The sequence below is a fragment of the Sorex fumeus genome, unplaced genomic scaffold, assembly GCF_029834395.1.
Source record: "Sorex fumeus unplaced genomic scaffold, SorFum_2.1 ptg000028l, whole genome shotgun sequence".
Lineage (NCBI taxonomy): Eukaryota > Metazoa > Chordata > Mammalia > Eulipotyphla > Soricidae > Sorex > Sorex fumeus.
This window is the reverse complement of record NW_026606085.1, coordinates 12,058,519-12,078,931: the sequence shown is the minus strand read 5'-3', so window position 1 is coordinate 12,078,931 and position 20,413 is coordinate 12,058,519. Positions and strand designations below refer to the sequence as shown.

General features: G+C 44.9%; 1 protein-coding gene across 2 annotated transcripts in view; it reads left to right on the top strand.

Annotated features, from left to right (window-relative positions):
* The window catches only part of PDGFD (platelet derived growth factor D), a 194,778-nt gene extending 174,661 nt beyond the window's left edge, over positions 1–20,117 (top strand). The window contains exons 6-7 of one of the 2 annotated variants that reach the window (XM_056115050.1): positions 8,951–9,165; positions 19,596–20,117. In XM_056115050.1, the coding sequence (XP_055971025.1) occupies positions 8,951–9,165; positions 19,596–19,724 (344 nt within the window). In that variant the 3' untranslated portion in view covers positions 19,725–20,117. The remainder of the gene's footprint in view (positions 1–8,950; positions 9,166–19,595) is intronic. The other variant, XM_056115049.1, reaches the window with a different exon arrangement.
* The last annotated feature ends 296 nt before the right edge of the window (positions 20,118–20,413 follow it).

The window sequence follows — 20,413 nt, the reverse complement described above, 5'->3', positions numbered from 1 at the left end:
CTGTGTTTTTGGAAGAAAGTCTCATACGGGTGAGTTTTCAGTTCTCTTGACAAGGAGTGTTGATGTGAAAAGCAAGAAGACAGTAAATGTGGGGAGAAGAGGGGAAGAAAGGGCTCAGATGGCACTGACTGATCGGTTGGAGACTTCACCCAGCACAAAAGGACCCAGAAGTGTAGAAGTTTATTGGGGTGCACTCCCGTGCAGGCCCTACAGTCCCCCCGGCAAGGCTGGGGTAGAGCCACACTCTGGAAAATGCTAAGTGGGATTTTAAGTTGTCTTGGACAAGGAAGGTAACAAAGACCAGTGTGAGTGGTAACTCCTGGCCAAAGCAGGGATATGGCCTGGGGGCTGCCAGACTAGGGATGGAACATATACCCACCATATGTCCCCTTTGACCTTGAAGACAGGGTGAGCTTCCATTCTGGCAGTGTTGAGTGTTCATCAGCCGGCCTCCGTTTGATCCCAAGCAAATCTTACACTGACAAGTACTGAAAGCAGAACTTCAGCCCTTTCTCTTTATGTGGTGAAGTCCTCAAGTAACAGATAAGCTCTGCAGACTTCTCTGTGAAGGCGTCTCACTGAGGATGACATGCCTCGCTCCTGTGTCTGACTTTCCATTTCTGATGAGTCCTGGAGAAGGGGCCAGCATAGCTAATTAAAATCTGCAGATAACTAGCTCAAAGTCCAGTTTTCAACAATATGTCAACATGGTGCTTCCAACCTCACTGTTTCCCCCAAGTTTTTTTTTCTTAAGTAATTTCTCAGATTGGTTCAAATTGCATTGACCTCTCTAAGACCATAGTAATGATATAGAAAATTTGCATATGATGGAGTTTAAAAATAGGTGGGTGTTCTGTAGGCTGAATAGTTAGCCCTTGGCATCGCTGAAACTCAGCTTTAATTCTTTGGAATTACTAACGCCTGTTTCTTCAAGGACATAGCATGAAACTCAGTAGCTCTAAATTTTAAATGATTGACCTTAAACTTTGCTAGACAGGGTGTTTATTGAAAGAGCACTTATGGATACTAATAATGCCAGTGAACCCTTTTCTTTTACTTAGTGTGGGCGAGTTTAACTTTTCAAAATAATTGTGTGTCAAGTCTACAACGCATAATAGGGAAATCCAACACATAATAGCAAGAGGAAGCCTGCTTTCATAGATTAAGTGGTGTGGTTAAAATAGGAACATTGTTGGGATAGTTCAAATAATAGTTTTGAACTATAATTATGCTTCATGAAAGTTCTTCCCTATACAGCTGCTATTATTAATTGCAAATGGCAAAAGTGATATATACTCTACTTTTTAAAAAAACTATTTTTATGTTGAGTGGGAAAATGTATTGTTATTAAATCGGTTTCCAAATGACATGATTTTAAATATCTGAGTTTTACATGGTATATACATTGTCATTTTGGGACCCAAACTGACCTACAAGGATCAATTACCAGTTCTCTAATTTCTTACATGACATTATTTTTCTCTAAGATCTAAACACTCAAGCCAAGTTTTTTTTTAATTTATACATTTATCAGTGATTTAAAAATTAATAAATTGTATAGGAAAGTAACTGGCATTAAAAAAAAAAACCACCCCTGAGGATTAAGTGAAACAAATGGATTTTGACTCTGAATGTTTGATTTGGTTCTGAATTCTTTTTGGTCATAACACCTTTTATTTTTCAATTACTTATTGCTGTTTCTTTGTCATGTCCCTGCATGCTAACCAGGAATGTACAAGTTTTTCTTTCAACAGTGATTTAGGGTATAGAAAATAATTTCAGAGTGTATTAAGACATAAGCAGTTTTACACCCAAACTGAAGTCAACACACATTGAATGCTTGCAACTTTTTCTGGCTGCCTATTTGATATATGGATGAACACCCCCCGCAGATACACCCCCAAAAAGAGCTGCAAAGAAACTTTGACTGACACTGATTAGTCTCTGTCATAATCCCCTGGAGAGTAAACAACTCCTCCTTGTAAACAGATCAAAGAGATACTGGGAACAGCAAATCAAAATGAACTTATTTTTCAGTTTTCCAATCTTGAATGAAAGTTCGCTTCTCTTGGTGTCCAGAGCCACATTCTTTGCACCAAGTAAACACACTTTCAACAGGTCTTAAATTGTGTACCATAAAATTTATAGAAACTGAACCAAAAGAGGGGAACGATGTTGTAGTAAAAATCGAGTTGACTTTGGAGTCACACAACAAGTTTGGCTACAATTCTCATTCAAATCCTAAGAATAGTGTCCATGGAAAAGTCATTTACAGACCCGAGACACTGTTTTTTGTGTTTTTTAAATAACAGTTTTTGCAAAATATTATTCAGATTTCAGTCACAGAGTATGAAACACCCAGTGAATGCTTGTGACTATTACTGAGTACAGAATTGCACAGAAATGGTCGTTTTGTCAACCTGAATCTCTTGTTTGACCTCTGAGAGCCATTGGTTCTCTGGAGAGGTCACATAGAGTTCCCAAATATTGTCAGGTCTGAGTAGATCTACATCAGAATATACATTATTTGTTTGCAAAATAATTGCCAAATTCTAAAATCTTCTATGATTCTCTTTAGCCAGAAACTCTCTGGCATTGTTTTGCTTGTTGGATACCATTTTTTGCAATTTTCTTTTTTAGACTCCCAGTACTATTTGAGTCTCTGATCATATCACTCGTATCTTGATTCCCTGCCAGTTTGCCAGCAGCTGTTAATAAAAAATCATATTATTATTCCCTTTTTATGCGTCTACAAGCACAGATACATAAAATGTTGGGGGGAAATCTTAGCAAAGGAACTAGGACCCTTCTGCTTAATTATCACCCTGTCTCACTTGGGCATGAGGTTGCCCATGTCGGTGACTATCCTAGGCCCACTGGCCACATCCCAGTTCCTTCTCTTATCTGTGACTAATTGAAATGCCAGTTGATGGGCAAGTATGTGTGTTTCGGGTCTGCATGGAGCAATGTGTGTTTTCCACAGCAGTGACTCTGGTTACAGATGAAAGAGTTTGCTTCATTCTCCCTGTGCCTACATCTTCTGGGAAGTGTCAGGGACTCTCCTTACATCCTTGACCACAGTGCTCCCAGTGGATTTAAGGAGAAAACAACTTTTCGGAGGACGCACTCATCAGAAACTTCTGGTGCCAGGGACTGGATGAGCCTAGGCCTCCCAAGCCAGCAGCATGCTCTCTGAGGCACTTCCTCACACGCCTGTACCTGGTGCTCCCTCCTGGCCCCTGAGTCCCTGGGACTGGGCTAGAGAAGGGAGAAGTGCCCCACCCCCACTTTTATTTTATTTATTTTTAAATCCTTTTTCTATTTTATAAAGTAGTTCACAGGGGTCTGGAGCGATAGCACAGCAGGTAGGGCCTTTGCCTTGCACACAGCCGACCCAAGTTCAATTCCCAGCATCCCATATGGTCCCCCGAGCACCGCCAGGAGTAATTCCTGAGTGCATGAGCCAGGAGTAACCCCTGTGCACCACCGGGTGTGACCCCAAAAGAAAAAACAAATAAAGTAGTTCACAATATTTGATTACATTTAATATTCAAACACCAATCCCACCACCATTACACCTTCCCACCACCATATTTTGGGTGTTTCCATCCCAAAGGTGTTTCCAACCTCTGACCCAAAGCACAGCCAGAGTAATTTATTTTGTATTATTTGTAAGCCTGGCAAGCTACCGAGTGTATTCAATATGCCAGACACAGTAACAACAAAGTCTCCAATGGAGACGTTACTGGGCCCGCTCGAGCAAATCGACGATCAACGGGAGGGCCTTTACTTTACTTACTTACTTTATTTGTAATGTAAAACCACTGAAAATACTCCAAAAAGTTTCCTTAGAGGAAAGGGTGTGAAGATTGTTGTATTTCACCCTTCTATTCTGTGAAATTCATGGCCGCACAACCTCTTACTGTCTAGTTCTTGCTCTCAGAGAACCCATCAGGCTTCTAAGAGTATCCTGCCTGTACAGCAGAGTCTGGCAAGCTCCCGTGGCGTATTCGATATGCCAAAACCCAGTAACAATGATGGGTCTCATTCCCCTGACCCTAAAAGAGCCTCCAATGTGTCACTTGCTAAAATCTCAGGGCCAGGACAAATGGAGACGTTACTGGTGCCTGCTCGAGGAAATCAATGAACAATGGGATGACAGTGATACAGTGATTCTGTAAAAAAAATATATATATATATGTATATATATAGTTTCTTTCTCTAAGATTGGCTGCCTCCTCCTTTAAACCCAATCAAATGCAATGCGACACTCTTGGAGTATGGGCTATGTGAGGTATGAAATGTCACATGGTCACCAATGCAGCCACGTGGTCCAGGAATATGTTCACTTCTGGGTGACGCTCAGCCCAAGCATGTGGAGAGCAGCCTTGAACATGGCAGAGGTTGAGTTCTGGAGATTTTTGGCTGCCAGGGCCGGGTCCCTTGGGGCAGGGAGGAGTCTCCCTTGCCCTGTCTGGGGTGCCCTGAATGTGGCCTGGTGCCTCACCTCCATTTTAAAGGAATGTGTCCAGAGGGAGTCCATGGGCCTTTCCTGCAGACCCAGGAGCCTGTGCCCCTGAACCAGTTCCCTGGTATGGATTTGCGATATGGATGAACATTCCCCAAACATACACCCCCAAAAAAGAACTGCAAAAAGTGCCAGAAAGGGTCAGGCTCAAGTGGAAGAGGACAGCAGAGAGTGGTTAGGACAACCTATGACCCTAAGTGAAGAAACGGAGAGTAGTTTAGATTAATGGGCCTTTGAACTAAATCTGGAATATTCTTGCTGGTTTAGAATGTGCAGCTCTAGAGCCCGGAGCTGGAGCAGGCAGGACAGTCTCTATTCCTGGCTTCACAGGTCCTGGCTGGCCTCCACCCATGGTAACCCCAGACCCCCCAATTTGTCCCCCAATACTGAGTGCCTCAGAGCCTCCTGCCTGGCTTCCTGCTCACGGTGCAACCTAATCAGTCCCTGCAAACTGGAAACTCAGTGTCCCCTGCAGACTCTCTTCACGTGGCTCTGTGGCACTGGTTTGAAGTGAGTGTCAGGATGGTTTCACAACCCTCACTTGTCTGTAAACCTGTCCTCCCAGGAGCAGGAAACAAGGTCCCCAGGCCAGTCCATGAAAGTGTGTCTTGGGGGCACTTGGAGGTTTAGCTTGTTCCTGCTGGAAGAAGCATGAGACGTCCTGTCATCTGTCCCAGAGATATTCTGGGCCTAAGAGTGGTCATTGGCTACCCTATCCTAGTATAGCCCCCTATAGGATCATGTGATGTGGCATGTGTGGGTGTGAGAGTGTGGGTATATGTGTGAGTATGTGAGAATGTGTATGTGTAAGAGAATGTCTGTGTATGAGAATGTGTGTGAGTGTATGTGTGAGAAAATGTGTATGTATGAAATGTGTAAAAGAGTGAGACCGTTTATGTGTGAGAATGTGTATGAAAGTGTGTGAGAATGTGACTGTGTGAGAATGAGTGTGCTGAATGTGTGAGAGAATGTATGTGTATGAGAATGTATCGGTGTGTGTGAGATAGTTTATGTATGAGAATGTGTGTAAAAGGTGTGAGAGTATGCATGAGAATATGTGTGTCTACTGTGATAATGTGTATGAGTGTGTTTGTAAGTGTGTGAGAATGTGCGAATTTGTTTGTGAGAGTGTGAGGCAGTGTATGTTGAGGCAGTGTATGTGAGAGTGAGAGTATGTGTGTGCATGTGTGTATGTGTGAGAATGTGTATAAGAGTATGGGAGAATGTGTGTGAGTGTATTTGTGAGTGTGTGTGAGAATTAGTGTGTGAACGTGTGAGAGAATGTGTGTATGAGAATGTGTGTATGAGAATGTGTGAGAGTATGTGTGTGTGTATTGTGATAATGTATGAGTGTGTTTATAAGGGACTGGAGCGATAGCACAGTGGGTAGGGCGTTTGCCTTGCACCTAACCGACCCAGGTTCGATTCCTCCGCCCCTCTCGGAGAGCCCGGCAAGCTACCGAGAGTGTCCCGCCCACATGGCAAAGCCTGGCAAGCTCCCCATGATGTATTAGATATGCCAAAAACAGTAACAACAAGTCTCACAATTTGTTCTGAGACATTACTGGTGCCCACTCGAGCAAATCGGTGAAGAACAGGAGGACAGTACTACAGTGCAGTGTTTTTTAGAGTGTCTGTGAGAATTTATGAGAGTGTGTGAGACAGTGTGTGTTGAGAATGTGTGTGAGAGTATGTGTGTGCGTGTGAGTGTATGTGTGAGAGTGTGTATGAGAATATGTGAGAAAGAGTGTGAGAGAGAGTGAGAGTGTGTGTATGTGTGTGTTTGTGTGTGGACTCAGCCTTCGGCCTTCGCAGTTGCGTTACCCATCGCAGTTCCTGCTCTGCCTGACACCAAGGGCTCAGGCTCCAAAGGGGAAGGTCGGAAAGGGCATTATTCTGGTTTTCTCACTTCCACGTCACTTTGGCTAAGAAAGCCCAGCTTGGAAAGGGTGGGGACAGGAAGTGTGAGCCGCCTGCAAAGGTCTGTCTTCCGTTCTGTGAATGGTTCTGTTTTACTCCTCCCCATTAGACAAAATAGAGCCCCATTAGCGCAGGCCACCGACCTGGTTCGCGGCCTCGCGCTGTCCATAGGCCCGGCACCGCACAGGCCAGCATCAGTATTTATCTCAAGGTGACACTTATAATAGATGAGGGCTGCACTTCTTAATCCATTTATGTAATCCTTGCTGCTTGGCTTGCAGTTATTTTCAGGGCTTTAGCAGCAATAAAATGGTTCCTTTCCCCAGACAGAGTTCATTCAATTTAAATCCGGATTGATTATAGCTAAACTTATGACATGCCTTTACAAAGGAAGAAAAAAACAGCCATAAATTATGCAGAGTCATTAGTTAGCATTTTTAAGGCCCTCGCCAACCCCAGCAGCTTCCTGAGCTCAGCACATGGCAGTGAAGTGTCCCTGCCCTTCACACTCAGGGGCTGGTCACACACCGGAAATAACACCCCAGCAGGACATCAATTTCACCTCATTTAATTCCTTATTCAAGAGTCCTCTGGGGGCTGGATAGCACAGAGGGTAAGGGTTTGCCTTGCATGCAACCGACCTGGGTTCAATTCCCAGCATCCCATATGGTCCCCCGAGCACCACTTGGAGTAGTTCCTGAGTGCAGAAATAGAGTAATCCCTGTGCATTGCCGGGTGTGACCCAAAAAGCAAAAACAAAAACAATAAAAGAGTCCTCTGGCCAGAAGGCCAGTCTCTGGGCAGACTTTCTGAGATTCAGGGCCTCTCCCTACCTTCTGTATATAATGAACCTTCCTTTCCTCCCGGTGCCCTCCACGGAAGGATTCTAGCAGTGTGTGTGGCCATAGAGAATGAAGACTTTCCATTCCTCCTCCTAGCAGTATGTGTGGTCAGTGCTGCAAGAGTTCCTTTAATGCAGTGCTTCTCACCCCGTTTTGCTCTGAAACAGTCCTAGAGCTCAGAGTCCAGGGCTGCCTACCATGTGACTGCTCTGGCAGGGCTTGGCCAGTGATGGGATCAGCCCTGGGCTGTGGGCTGTGTCCTGGTGGCCAGAGGACTTGCTTCTCGCTGCTTCCCTGGGGAAGAGTCTGCCATGTTCTCACCAGACACGGAGCTTGGACTCGAGGCCATGTGGATGGACAATTACATGGATTTTGAATTAAAATCTATTTAAGTGTCATTTATATAACATGACCCAATTCACATAAATACTTAGGGCTTAAGTGTAAGAACAATGTGGGGGTTATGCTCTTAATTCATACAAGTCCCAGGAACTGTATGTACTGATTTAAGAGAGGAATGGCTGAGGAAACAGCATCACTTGGGGATTCAGGAATTGGACCATTTGACTTTTTTGCCTGAGCATGGAGAGATGGCCAGAGCCAAGCAGATGCTCAGTTGGAGGCTGGGCCTTCTGCGGGCAGGCCCTTGCTGTAACCCTTTGAGCTGTTTTCCCAGCCCCATAACCGTTTGACTTGAAGAAGATAAAAGGAGGAAAAAACCTATCAGAATCGTGATGAAGGGGGCAGGAAGGTGGCATGAAGGGCTGGAGTGAGTGCTTTGATCCCAGACCAGCAGGGTCCTCTGAACACCTCTGGGAGTGACTCCTGAGCCCTGTTACAAGTGACCCTCCCCCAAATAAGGATGAATATTTTAATTGAGGGCCAGGTACACTGAGTGGAGTCCTTGGAATTCTGCTGGAAGTTAGGTGACAATTTAGTTCTGTGCTACTCACAGACAAAGGAACCGGAGCTAGAGCAGAAAATGCCCCTGTAAGGAGGGTTGGTGGAGAGGGGCCAGCAGCCCCTAGAACTAGGGACTCCACAGCGCCCCCAGATGCCAGCTCCTTTGATATTGTGGATGACCTCAGAAAAATAAAGCCTTCTCCTTCCTCCAGTCTACTTTTCAAATTTCACTGCCAAGTGAATGTGTTCCAGTGATCGTCCCTAATGTTTACCCAATAGAATTCAAATTATATTTAGGTAATAGCTTCGAGTCAGGGTTTATTTAGAATCAAGAAGCAATTTATTTTGTGTGTGTGTGTGTGTGTGTGTGTGTGTGTGTGTTAAGATAAAGGCAATTATTTTAAATTGCTGAATGTTTCATTTTCTTTCCTCAGAATATTTATTTGTTGGTGGAGTGGGAAGCGGGGAGCATTGATAAAAAGGTACAAGGAAATTTGATCCCAGATGTGGACAGCTGTGTGTTAGAGGCCTGGAGCACAGGGGCTATTTTTAATTTTTCATTCATTTATTTATTTTTTTAACTGGCTTGTTTCTGAAGTGCAGGTAGGATAAGGGAAATTGGAAGAGCAATGAGATTTTGCACCGTGATGTTGGGGAGATCATTTAAGATCCCAGAGACCGACTTGCCCCTGGGTGTCTGGGAGGCCCATCCACAGCTTTGCAGGCCTGTGCTCACCCGCGCGTGCGTCTCTTGCAGTTGACCTGGACAGGCTCAATGAAGACGTCAAGCGTTACAGTTGCACCCCAAGGAACTTCTCGGTCAACCTGCGCGAGGAGCTGCGGCTGAGCAACGCTGTCTTCTTCCCGCGCTGCCTCCTGGTGCAGCGCTGTGGCGGCAATTGTGGCTGCGGCACGGTCAATTGGAGGTCCTGCACCTGCAACTCGGGGAAGACAGTGAGAAAGTACCACGAGGTAGGTGACTCCCTCCGCCTGCCGAGCCGCCGTGCCGTGGATGTGCTGTGTAGAGAGGGCGGGCCCTGTGTGTACGGGCATGCGCGTTGTTCACTGCACAAGGCACGGGTTGGCAGAGTAGACCCTAAATTGGGCTCGAGCTTGCATGAGCGTTATTTTTATTATTTTTATAGATGAGTGAATGGAACAGGGAAGCTCAGGCAAGGGCCAGTGAGACAAAGCCTGCGCTGACACCCTGGGGACCGGTCAATAGTGAGGCCCCGAGGCCCTGCTCTGCTCTCTGGCAGGTGGAATAGAACTGCGGGGACAAATGCAGTGTCTCTGCTGCTTCCTGATTTGGAGTCTCAGTTTTCAGGTGTGAAATGTGCCACGGGAATGAAGCTGGATAAACCCCTCAGGCTGCTTCTGAGAGTCCAGGAAAATAAGTACCATGCAACACATTTTGTAGGATGCAGAAGATCCTGCAGAAGTGTGTTCACAGACACACACGGTGCATGATCTCTGCCCCATCACAGCCTAGGACATGTGATTTCTCGCTCTCTCTTCTTGCATTCTCCCCCCCACTTTGTTTTTCTAAATAAAACTATTCTACTTCCAAAATGTTTAAAATTAAAAAAAGAAGAGACGTTATGCAAGAAAAGTAAGCCCCCCCCCCAAAAAAAGAGAAAAATCAAAACAAGTGTGAAGCAAATATGAGTCACAACTTTTTGTCTGAATTCTTTTTATTACCGTAATCTAAGGAAGAGAGTTCTCTGAAATAAATATCTAGACTTGAAAACTTGTTTTTAAACTCTGAAAACATTAAAACTGAAACAGTGAATTAGAGATAAGTGTGGAGTTAAGTGAAAATGGATGTTCTGAGGGTGTTTGCAGCTTGGGGCTTAAGTACTCAGACCGCAGTGCTCACCTCTCAGTCAAGTGGGGGAAGGAGGTATTTTAGTCGTTGAGCTTCTCACTCCATCCCACAATTTTTAGAGGGGATAGAAAGAAGTTCCCACACCCAGAGAATGCTGTCAACTGAGTTCATTGTGTTTTATTTTTCCCTAACCCAGTGAACTCTGCACTGGGTGTTGTTCTCAATCTGGGGTCTTAGACCCTGCATTTTATAATGTGTAGTCATCCTCTGACAAAAAGCACAGGATGCAGAGATCTGGTAAGAGACAGATACCCCAGGGAGAAGGGCCATCCAAGGGTGGTCCTACTGCCTAGATGAAAGGCTCTATGGTTTAGCTCTTCTGTAAAGGTAAAAAGGTAAAGGCCCTCCCGTTGATCGTCGATTTGCTCGAGCGGGCCCAGTAACGTCTCCATTGGAGACTTTGTTGTTACTGTGTCTGGCATATCGAATACTCTCGGTAGCTTGCCGGGCTCTCCGAGAGGGGCGGAGGAATCGAACTCGGGTTGGCCATGTTGGCCGCTTGTAAGGCGAACGCCCTACCCGCTGTGCTATCGCTCCAGCCCCTAGATTTTCATCTCAAGTATCTGAAAAAATTACTGCTGAATTTTAAAATATTGTTTACAGAAGTAGGCAGAGTTAGACATACACCCCAGAGACCCTGTCCCAGTGAGCTGACCCTGACTAACTCCAGGCTCCCGCTTTCTTCCCTCAGTCAAAGCTGTGCCTGCACTTTTTGTTTCTCAATTAATATCTAGAAGGGGGAGCTTTGCTCTCTGCCAGCCACTGAACCATCCTGCAGTGTGGGTGTCTCTCTGAAGCGTGGGTTATAATATCGGTGCTGCTGGGAGGAGTCTGCCGAGCTCAGTACGAAATCACTCTTGCCAAGTGCTGGACGGAAGGACTAGGCCGCGTCCATCATGGAGCCAGTAGCTGCAGAACCAGCCGCACGCCCGCCTCACTGCCTGCAGTGTGGCCGAGGTCAAGAGCGGCAGGCCTGATCTCCTTCCAGAACAGTGCCCTGCACTGCACTGTATCCTTTGGGGAGAGCCCTTCTCTTGTTTCTCTGTTGTCTTATGTCAGAGATATGGGGATGCAACTGCCCACCTCATAGTCCTGAACAATGAGATGAGACATGAGTTTTGAAGGACCTGAGCCGCCTAGAGGGGCTGCTGGAACTCTCTCCAGGGTGGGCCCACATGACACTGTGGCTGTTTCAGTCTGAGACCTGGTTTGACTCCTGGGGCAGCTGACACCACTGAAGGCTTTGGAGGCTGGTTCCTAATGCCACTGCATGCCTTGGAGGCTGGATCCGTCCCTAGGGCTGAGAGCAATGCGCATTAGGAAAGTGATGTTGCTATGCAAACTGTTTTCTCTTCTCTAACACTTGCTACCCTGCAGGCATATTTTTTTACCATTTCTTTACTGTCATTGTCACTGTCCTCCCGTTGTTCATCGATTTGCTCGAGCAGGCCCAGTAATGTCTCCATTGGAGACTTTGTTGTTACTGTGTTTGGCATATCAAATACATCACGGGTAGCTTGCCAGGCTCTGCCATGCGGGCGAGATACTCTTGGTAGCTTGCCGGGCTCTCCGAGAGGGGCGAAGGAATCGAACTCAGGTCGGCCATGTTGGCTGCGTGCATGGCAAACACCCTACCACTGTGCTATTGCTCCTTGGTTTTGTTTTTGGGCCATATCCAGCAGTGCTCTGTGCTCTGGGATACTCCTGTCTCTGTGCTCAGAGATCTCTTCTGGTGGGACTCGGGAAACAATACAGGGTGCTGGGGATCAAAGCCAGGCTGGCTGCATGCAAGGCAAGTGCCTTACCTGCTCAACTATTGCTCTGGCCCCCATCCTTACAACCTCTCTCTACCTTTAAGAACATACAGGGTATGAAACATCCTTTAGCTAGTGTGGGGTTTTATATTTTGGATTTTGGGGTCATGTCCAGTGGTGCTCAGGGGCTATTTCTAGCTCAGTGCCCAGGTGTGACCTCTGGCCAGACCCAGGAACCATATGTGGTGCCAGAGATTCAAAGCAGGCAGACTGCATGTGCAATCTCTCTGGCCTTGCACAGTAGTTTTGAAAAATGAAAGATTACAGGGACTGGGCAGAAAGATCCAAGGACGGAGAAGAAGGAGAAGAAGGTTCCAGATACTGGAACCTTCTACCTAGCACGTAGAAGGTGTGAGTTCAGTTCTTACACTGCCCTTCACCCCTTCACCACCCTTCCACCCCCTGAGCATCCTGAGCCTCAGTCCCCTGAGTCCCCAACACTTGCCCGAGCACTGATGGATGTGGCATAGCGGGGGATGGGAAAAGTCCAGATCATCCAGTGCATAAAGGACTCTAGGGGGTTCTTATTGTCCCTCACTAAGGGGTAATGAAGGACAAAAACATTCCCTAGAAATCCAGGGACTTACGAAAGTCATGCTATTGTTGGTCTTCACATGGCCCCTGGCTGCATCAGTCAACTGCCAGACAATCAAGGACGTTCGTTCCCTGTCCCTCAGATTCCAGATCCCCCAAGTGTGGCCCCTGCTCATGACATAGGCTCAGGCGTGGTGCCTACAAGAGTCCGTGATGTTCCTGTCATGGATAGACAGAGTGAGAAGTCAGTCTTCCTCACAGGCGTCCGAGTCCATGAACCCAGTTCTAACTAGGGCCACTATTTTTTTTTCTTTTAATTGAATCACCGTGAGTTTCAGTTTCAAAGCTTTCATGTTTGAGTTTCAATCATACAATGATAAAACACGCATCCCTCCACCAGTGCACAATCTCCACCACCAATGTCCCCAGTATCCGCCCCCTATTTCCCCCTTCCTCCATGGCAGATAATTTCCACCATACTCTCTCTCTACTTTGAGGCATCATGGTTTGCAATACAGATACTGAGAGGCTATCACGTTTGGTCCTTTACCTACTTTCAGCACACATCTCCCATCCCGAACTATCCCTTCAGTCATCATTGACTTAGTGATCCCTTCTCTGTCCCAGCTTCCTTCTCTCCCAGTTCATGAGACACGCTGCCAATGATGGGGCAATATTCCTGGCCAATCGGGCCACTCTTACGTGCACCCCATCAGTGAGCCTGCAATGGTCCCCAAAAGCTTCTCTGTGATGTGAGGGTCCATCCCCAGCTGTCATGAGGCATTCTCAGACACCCGAGGGTCGTATCCACCATCCCTGTGCTGCCACATTTGGTCCCCCGTGGGCATCTCAGCTCTTGGATCTCTGGGAACTGTTCTGGTGTGACGTGGTGTCAGACCTGCATTCCATTAGACGTCAGAAGCTTGCCCTTCTCCAGCGGTTATGGAGGTTTCAGAAAGAGTGGCTACTGGCTCTTCAGAGTCTTAACTCTATACATAGTTTGCATAGAGTCCATAAGCATGAAAGAAGTCAAAGTGAAAACAAAAATAAGAAACTCATTTTTCTTTTTTTTTCTTTTCTTTTTTTATTAGTGAAACACCATGAGGTACAGTTATAGGCTTACAAATTTTGTGCTTGGGTTTCAGTTATACAATGATCAAGTGCCCATCCCTCCACCAGTGCCCGTCATCCATCACCACGGGTCCCAGCATCCCCCCCGCCCAGTAATTGTGTGTGTGCTGAATACCACCTGATTTATAAATGGGTTAGAACCTTAAACAAACTCTTAATAATTCGGGTTTATGCAATATATTTGTCCTGAAATATGTGCTTGTGTTCCTGTGTCAGCCATTAATTGGGAACTGTTACAAGGCTGTAACAACCTTTTTTATATTCCCAATAAACAAGAACCCAACTCAGCAGATTGCCTTCCAGTCCAGTATTGTTTTATTAGTGTAATGGCTTTGTGCGATGATTCATTCGTGGTTTATTGGCAAGTAACTGTAGTTAAATATCTTTGCAAACCGAGCATCTTTGGTGTGAAAGCCACCACAGGCTCCAGCAGTCTCTCTTTCGTCAGCAAGTCAACTTTGCTGGCTTCTTGTGGCTGGCCAGGCGGTGAAGACAAGTCAGGATTTCCATTTTCACCCCCACGCGATAAGCCATGGCTGGCTGCTCCTCGGTGAATTTTTATTTCTTCTCGTGTGCTTACAGCTGTGAGCCCTGGCTTGGAAAATAGAAAGCATTTTGTGATGGCACCTATTAGCAAGTGTCCTTCAGAGGATGTAATTAATTCACTGGTTGCTTCCTTTAAAGGTGACCAGATAACCCGCAGCCAGCCAGTTTGCTTTCTCAGATAAAGGCTTTTCATTTTGCTTTTAACTTTTCACGCTCCCTCAAAGAAGCTTTACTTTCTTCCTCCTTTCAGTGCTGTATACCTGAACCCAAGACTATTACATGGTCTGAAAGCTTTGAACATCAGTGCTGTGATCAGCCAGGAAAGCAGTCCAATTTCCACTTTGTTCAAACACTGCTTTCCTGTCTTGTCTGGAAAAGTGTCTGCCAATTCATTTCTCTCTTCTTATCAGCAAAATGCATATAGACTGTGCTCATGTTGCTTAATATAAAACACAGGGGAAATCCCTCAACAGTCAGGAGACCAGTTAGGAAGAATCATCCAGGCTCCGCCAGCATCCACAGCACACTTTTGTTTGCCAGCAAATGAGAGTGAATCAACAAAGTGCTGATTTTCCAGGTGCCAGCCCTTACGACTTATTAGGCTTTGAGAATGGTCTTCTTAAAACAGAGAATATTTATCATATGCTCAGCTTCTTATGAATCATATCCCTCCCCCACATCCGCCAACCCCCACATCTGTTTCGCACATAGATAGTCTTGGACAATAGTGATAAATTCATATTAGAGAAATAATTGGAAAATGCTGGTGTTCATCCTGCACCACTGGGACCAAGTAAGGCAAAAGAGGGCTTTCCTCTCTCTCTGCAGACCTATTTAATTCCTCCAAAGTTCCACATGCTTCAACCTTTGCTTGTCTTGCTCAGGTTTTTCCTGGAGACACAACTATTTTCTCTGAGCCCAACAGAGAAGCGTATGGCACTTGACAAAGGAACATGCCCATTGAAAGCCTGAACTCGATACTTTTATTCTTTTCAGACCTAGGAGAGGATTGAAAGGGCTCCTAAGCATGAGTCACTTTATTTAGGCCTCATTTCTATTTCCTGGCTTGTTTTTCTTTGACCCCTGCATTTGTTGGTGGCAGATAGAGGAGAGGTACAGAGGAGGTAGAGAGAGAGAGAGAGACAGAGAGAGAGAGAGAGAGAGAGAGAGAGAGAGAGAGAGAGAGAGAGAGAGATGCTGAGCAGTCAGTCCTGGACTTCTGTGTTGTGACATTACCACCACGGGTGCCCAGATGTATTTCTGAGAAGCTGCCACACCACTTATGCTGTTGACGCACGCAGACCAAAGTTGTGTTTGTTATTTGGGGTCATCCCTGCCTTTGTGCTCAGGGATCACTCCTATCAGTGCTTAAGGAACCATCACTTATCACTTAATCACTTAATCCCCGTTATTCATCGATTTATTCGAGCGGGTGCCAGTAACGTCTCCATTCATCCCGGTTGCGTGCTAGCATAGCCCAATGGTATCTGTTCATTCTAGGAACATGCAGAGCCTCAAACCGATCATTTAGGGTCTTGACGAAGAAGTCTGACCATCTTATAGGTGGGTGTCCACGTGATCTTTTGATGTCCCGTGGAATCCAATCAGTAATGGCTCTAGTCCAGCGATTGTCTGTAAACCTCACTACGTGTCCAGCCCATCTGATTTTTGATGTCTTGGCAAATGAGACAGCGTCCCTGATTCTTGAGCGTTGACGAAGATCAGAACTCCGGACTCTATCTCTCATTTGAGTGAATCGTGATATTCCAAGCATAGTTCTTTCGATTCCTCTTTGAGAGACCCGAATAGCGTTCTCATCCTGTTTTCGTAGGGTCCAGGTCTCTGAGGCATATGTTAATGTAGGAAGAATAGTGGAATCAAAGAGATGTGCTCGTAGCTGGAGGTTCTTTGTCCTTTTAGTTATTTCTTCAATGCTCTTGAAGGCATTCCAAGCTGCTCTCTTCCTCCTGCGCAACTCAGGTGCCAGGTCATTCATCATGTTGATTTCTCAACCTAGGTATATATAACTGTTGCATTCGGAGATGGTGGTTCCGTTGAGAGCGAATGGAGCGTCAGGAACAAGGCTGTTTCTCATAAACATTGTCTTCATAAGATTCAGCTGTAGTCCGACCTTTCCACATTCACGGTCAAAGTCGTTCAGCATTTGTGCCGCTTGGCTGATGTTTGGTGTTATTAGAACGATGTCACCAGCAAAGCGGAGGTGGTGTAGTTGCCGACCATCTATCTTCACTCCCATGTTTTCCCATTCCAGTTGTCGCATGATGTTCTCGAGGGTGGCACTGAAGAGTTTTGGTGAAATGGTATCACCCTGCCGAACCCCTCTCTTGATATGGATGATTACTTCTTTGTAGAATGGTGAGATCTTGGTAGTGAATCCGCAATAGAGCTCACAAAGGATCCTGATGTATTGAGTTTGTACGCCCTGATTGGCTAGGGCTTCCATGACCGCTTCCGTCTCAACAGAATCAAAGGCCTTCTTTAAATCGATGAACGTTAGACAGAGCGGCATCTTGAACTCCCGAGATACCTCAATGAGCTTGGTTATTGTGTGGATATGGTCGATGGTACTGAATCCTTTTCGGAATCCAGCTTGTTCACATGTAGGGAACCATATGCACCCTTAATCCACGTACTTTCTCTAGCCTCAAACCAAAGGTTTTATCATTTAGAAAGGCCCTGGAATAGGCCACATAGAGGTAAATTCTAGTTCCACCACTTTCTTACTCTGGGACTTGGACAAGCAACTGAATCTCTCTCCTTATGTGAACAAAATTAAAACAAGTATTTAATGATAGCTGATAGTATTGCAGAAAAACTATTTGGGTTTTGAGTTATTTGGACTCTGTTTGCAAAACCAAATATTATACCAGTGTGTATCATTTCATAAAGGCCCAGCAATGCTAGTGATATTTATTTTTATTGCCCTGGCCTTCCAGACACTTATAATTGAGTTCATAGAAAAAATACATAATAAAGCATGAAACGATGTTATTGATACAGTATAAAATAATTGCAGGAGAGAAAGAGCATGTGAATAGCTAGCATAGCTGGCATTTGGGCCAGCCTGAGTAGTAGGAAATTCTGTTCCCTTGATACTTCCCTCATGAACTCTGTCTCCTTTTCTTCTCGGTTGTGGGGCCATGCCAGACAGTGCTCAGGCATGGGGTGACGTGGGGACTCAGACTGGGGCTTCTGGCATATGCAGGCAGAAGCAGTACAAAATGAAATCTTGGAATGGGGTCCTTTAGTCCCCAATTTTGTGCTCACAAGTCTTCTCCAGATCAGATTCCGTGCTGCCCTCTGAGTGCAGATCCAGGTTTCCTGGTGTGACTAACATTGAATGGACTGTGACGTTCCCTTCTGCCTCTCCTTGCTGCTTGGAGCATCACTGCCGCATGCTCAAGTAGAGCTCGTTGCAAGTCTGAAGACTCTCTGGCCTGCTCTTCCTAGCAAGGGCTCAGCTTTGTTTCCCACTGTTAAACCAGGCCAAGATATCTCCAGAGGAACGCATAAATACAAGTTGCGATGCAATAAGCAAAGGATTTTTATTGGCTAGCTTGAGCTAGGATCCTCATCTGGCTCACAGATAGCCTTTTCAGAACCAGCAGCCCCGATTCTCAAAAGTGAGGGGCTTTTATACCATAACATTGTATAACAAGGACTTTCCTCGGACCACCCTTTTGGCAGAAGCCTCAAGGGCTTTTCACTACTTGAACTGAGCTAATTGGTTTTAAGTTGGAGTTACATAAAAGTTGCATAAGAGTTACATAAGGGTGAAGGGGTGGGGGGGTGGGGGCCAGCTTCCCTACCTGCATCTGATCGGTAACCCTTAGTTGACCTCACCTTGGCTATCTCACTTTGGGGAAATCGTGACTCAATTCCAGGAATTCTGGAACCGAAACTTAGGCCTAGCTTCTTCTGGCTACTTTATGAGCCTGTCATGGCACTGCTATTGCTTCTCTATCTCTCACCACTTGGAGCAGGCACTGTGCAGGCAGGGGACTTGCTTGGAACACAGTCCGTTGTGAAGAAAGAGGGGCGTGCTGCGAGCCGCTCTGCCCCTACGAAAGCGGGCCTTGCCACATTTGATCTTCCCCTAGGCCCAGGGTTTACCCAGCAGAGCATTCCAGGCCCCCTCTCTGGGCACATGTGGGGCCCAGCAACCCTGGGGGACATGTGTGGAAATTGGTATGTGTCCTGGGAGACAAAGGAGCTAAATTATATTCCCAGATCCAAGGCTCTGTAAGACTCTGAGCAAAGCACTCAGCCTTCCTTAGAATCTCAGTCCTCCAGTTTATAAAGGAGCATAAGGATCTCGCCCAAGGATCTGAGCTGAAAGAAATAGTGTGTCTTTATACAGACTTTAAAACCTGTGACATGTCATGTGATTGTATGGTGGTGCCATGATAGAGTTTAAAGTCTGCAAAAAACTGTAGAATAAAAGCAAAAGGAAAGAATAACAGGAAACTAAAAAATACAACAAAAATAATCATTAAACTGACTGTACAGTATATCTAAAATTTCCCAAGAACTTGCACTGGGCTGGTTACTAACTAATGTGTGATAAAAGAGAAGAATAAATTTCTATTTAAACTTATTAATGACAAAATGTGTTTAAATTTACTGTAAAAAATTAGGGTATGTTAACTTAAAGAATGATAAAATGATACCAAAGAATTAATGTATAAATGATTTTAGAGGGGCTGGAGTGATAGCACAGTGGGTAGGGCGTTTGCCTTGCACGTGGTCAGCCGGGGTTCAATTCCCAGCATCCCATATGGTATCCTGAGCACCTCCAGGAGTTATTCCTGAATGCAGAGCCAGGAGTAACCCCTGTGCATTGCCAGGTATGACCAAAAAAGCAAAAAAAAAAAAAAAAGGATTTTGGATGAGCATAATGTTTTGAACAGTTAGGAGGTTTTATATCTTAATAAAAATATAAGAACATAAACATACTTTTATTTATTTATGATCAGTAATGATCTGCAGACTACATGACTTATGACAACTAAACATTTACCTCCTGATATCATTTTCATATTAATATTAATGTTATGTTTTCATATTAATATTAATGTTATGTTTTCATATTAATATTAATGTTATCATTAATACTATCTTATTGTCCTGTGTACAGTGATAATGAGATGATTACTCTTTTAATTATTATAAAACATGCTTTGCTTGGAAATATCTCAGTAGTAACATTGGAGAGAGTATTTGGCACAAAGCAGGCCCTGAGGTCCCAGTACGGATGTGGGTAAAGCAGATGGAATTACTCTGATTAGTAGATTCCCTCCTCTTTCAGAGGTTGATTTTCTAAAATATTTACATGTGTGCATTCTGAAGTTTATAGCTTTTACTACAGCCTTAAGGGGTTAAGAACCAGTTTTCATAAAGAGACAGAGTGACATCAATTTGAGTTCAACCCCAAGGGGTTTCTAATTAGAACTTGCTTCTTCTCCTAGGTATTGAAGTTTGAGCCTGGCCATTTCAAGAGGCGGGGTAGAAGCAACAAACACATGGCCCTTGTGGACATCCAGCTGGAGCACCACGAGAGGTGTGATTGTATCTGCAGCTCAAGACCACCTCGATAAAAGAATGTGCCTGTATCATTCTAAGCACAAAAGAACCTTAAGTTTCAGGAGGGAGTGGTAAGAAACACTCTTCCCAGCAGCAACTGAACTTACTCCTAGCTGCAGAGCAATGAAATCAAGTGGTTGCCAAGTTTCAACTTAGCTTTATTAGTGCCATGGCAGTACAAAGGCCTATTATCATCAACTTCTGTATCCAAGAGTATAGGATTGCATTTAATAATAGTGGTTGAGGATGTGTGTATGTATCTATACGTACCCATATATGTACCCATGTCACTATGTAAATAGATCGGATGATTTATTCTGTGTATATAATCAGGTACACCAGAGCCTTCTTTTGCTTGCGTTATTTAGAACCTTTATAGTCTTTTCACAAAAATATGGGAGGCATTAAGTGATTAAGTGATTATGTGATGGGAGGCATTAAATCCATTAAAGTCAACTTCAAAATATTCAAAACATGAATTTGCTTTATGTTTTACTTTGAAATATGACATAATTTTTGGAACTTGCTCTTTCACATACAGTACCTTGAATATCAAAACGAAACAGATGAGATCTTGTTATATATACATCTTAATTGATTTCTAAAAAGGAGAAACTAGACTTTCTAGGACAAAACATAAGCCTCGCCACCTCCCCATGAGATGCTCTACATAATTAATGTGGACAATAGTTAACCAAAGCAT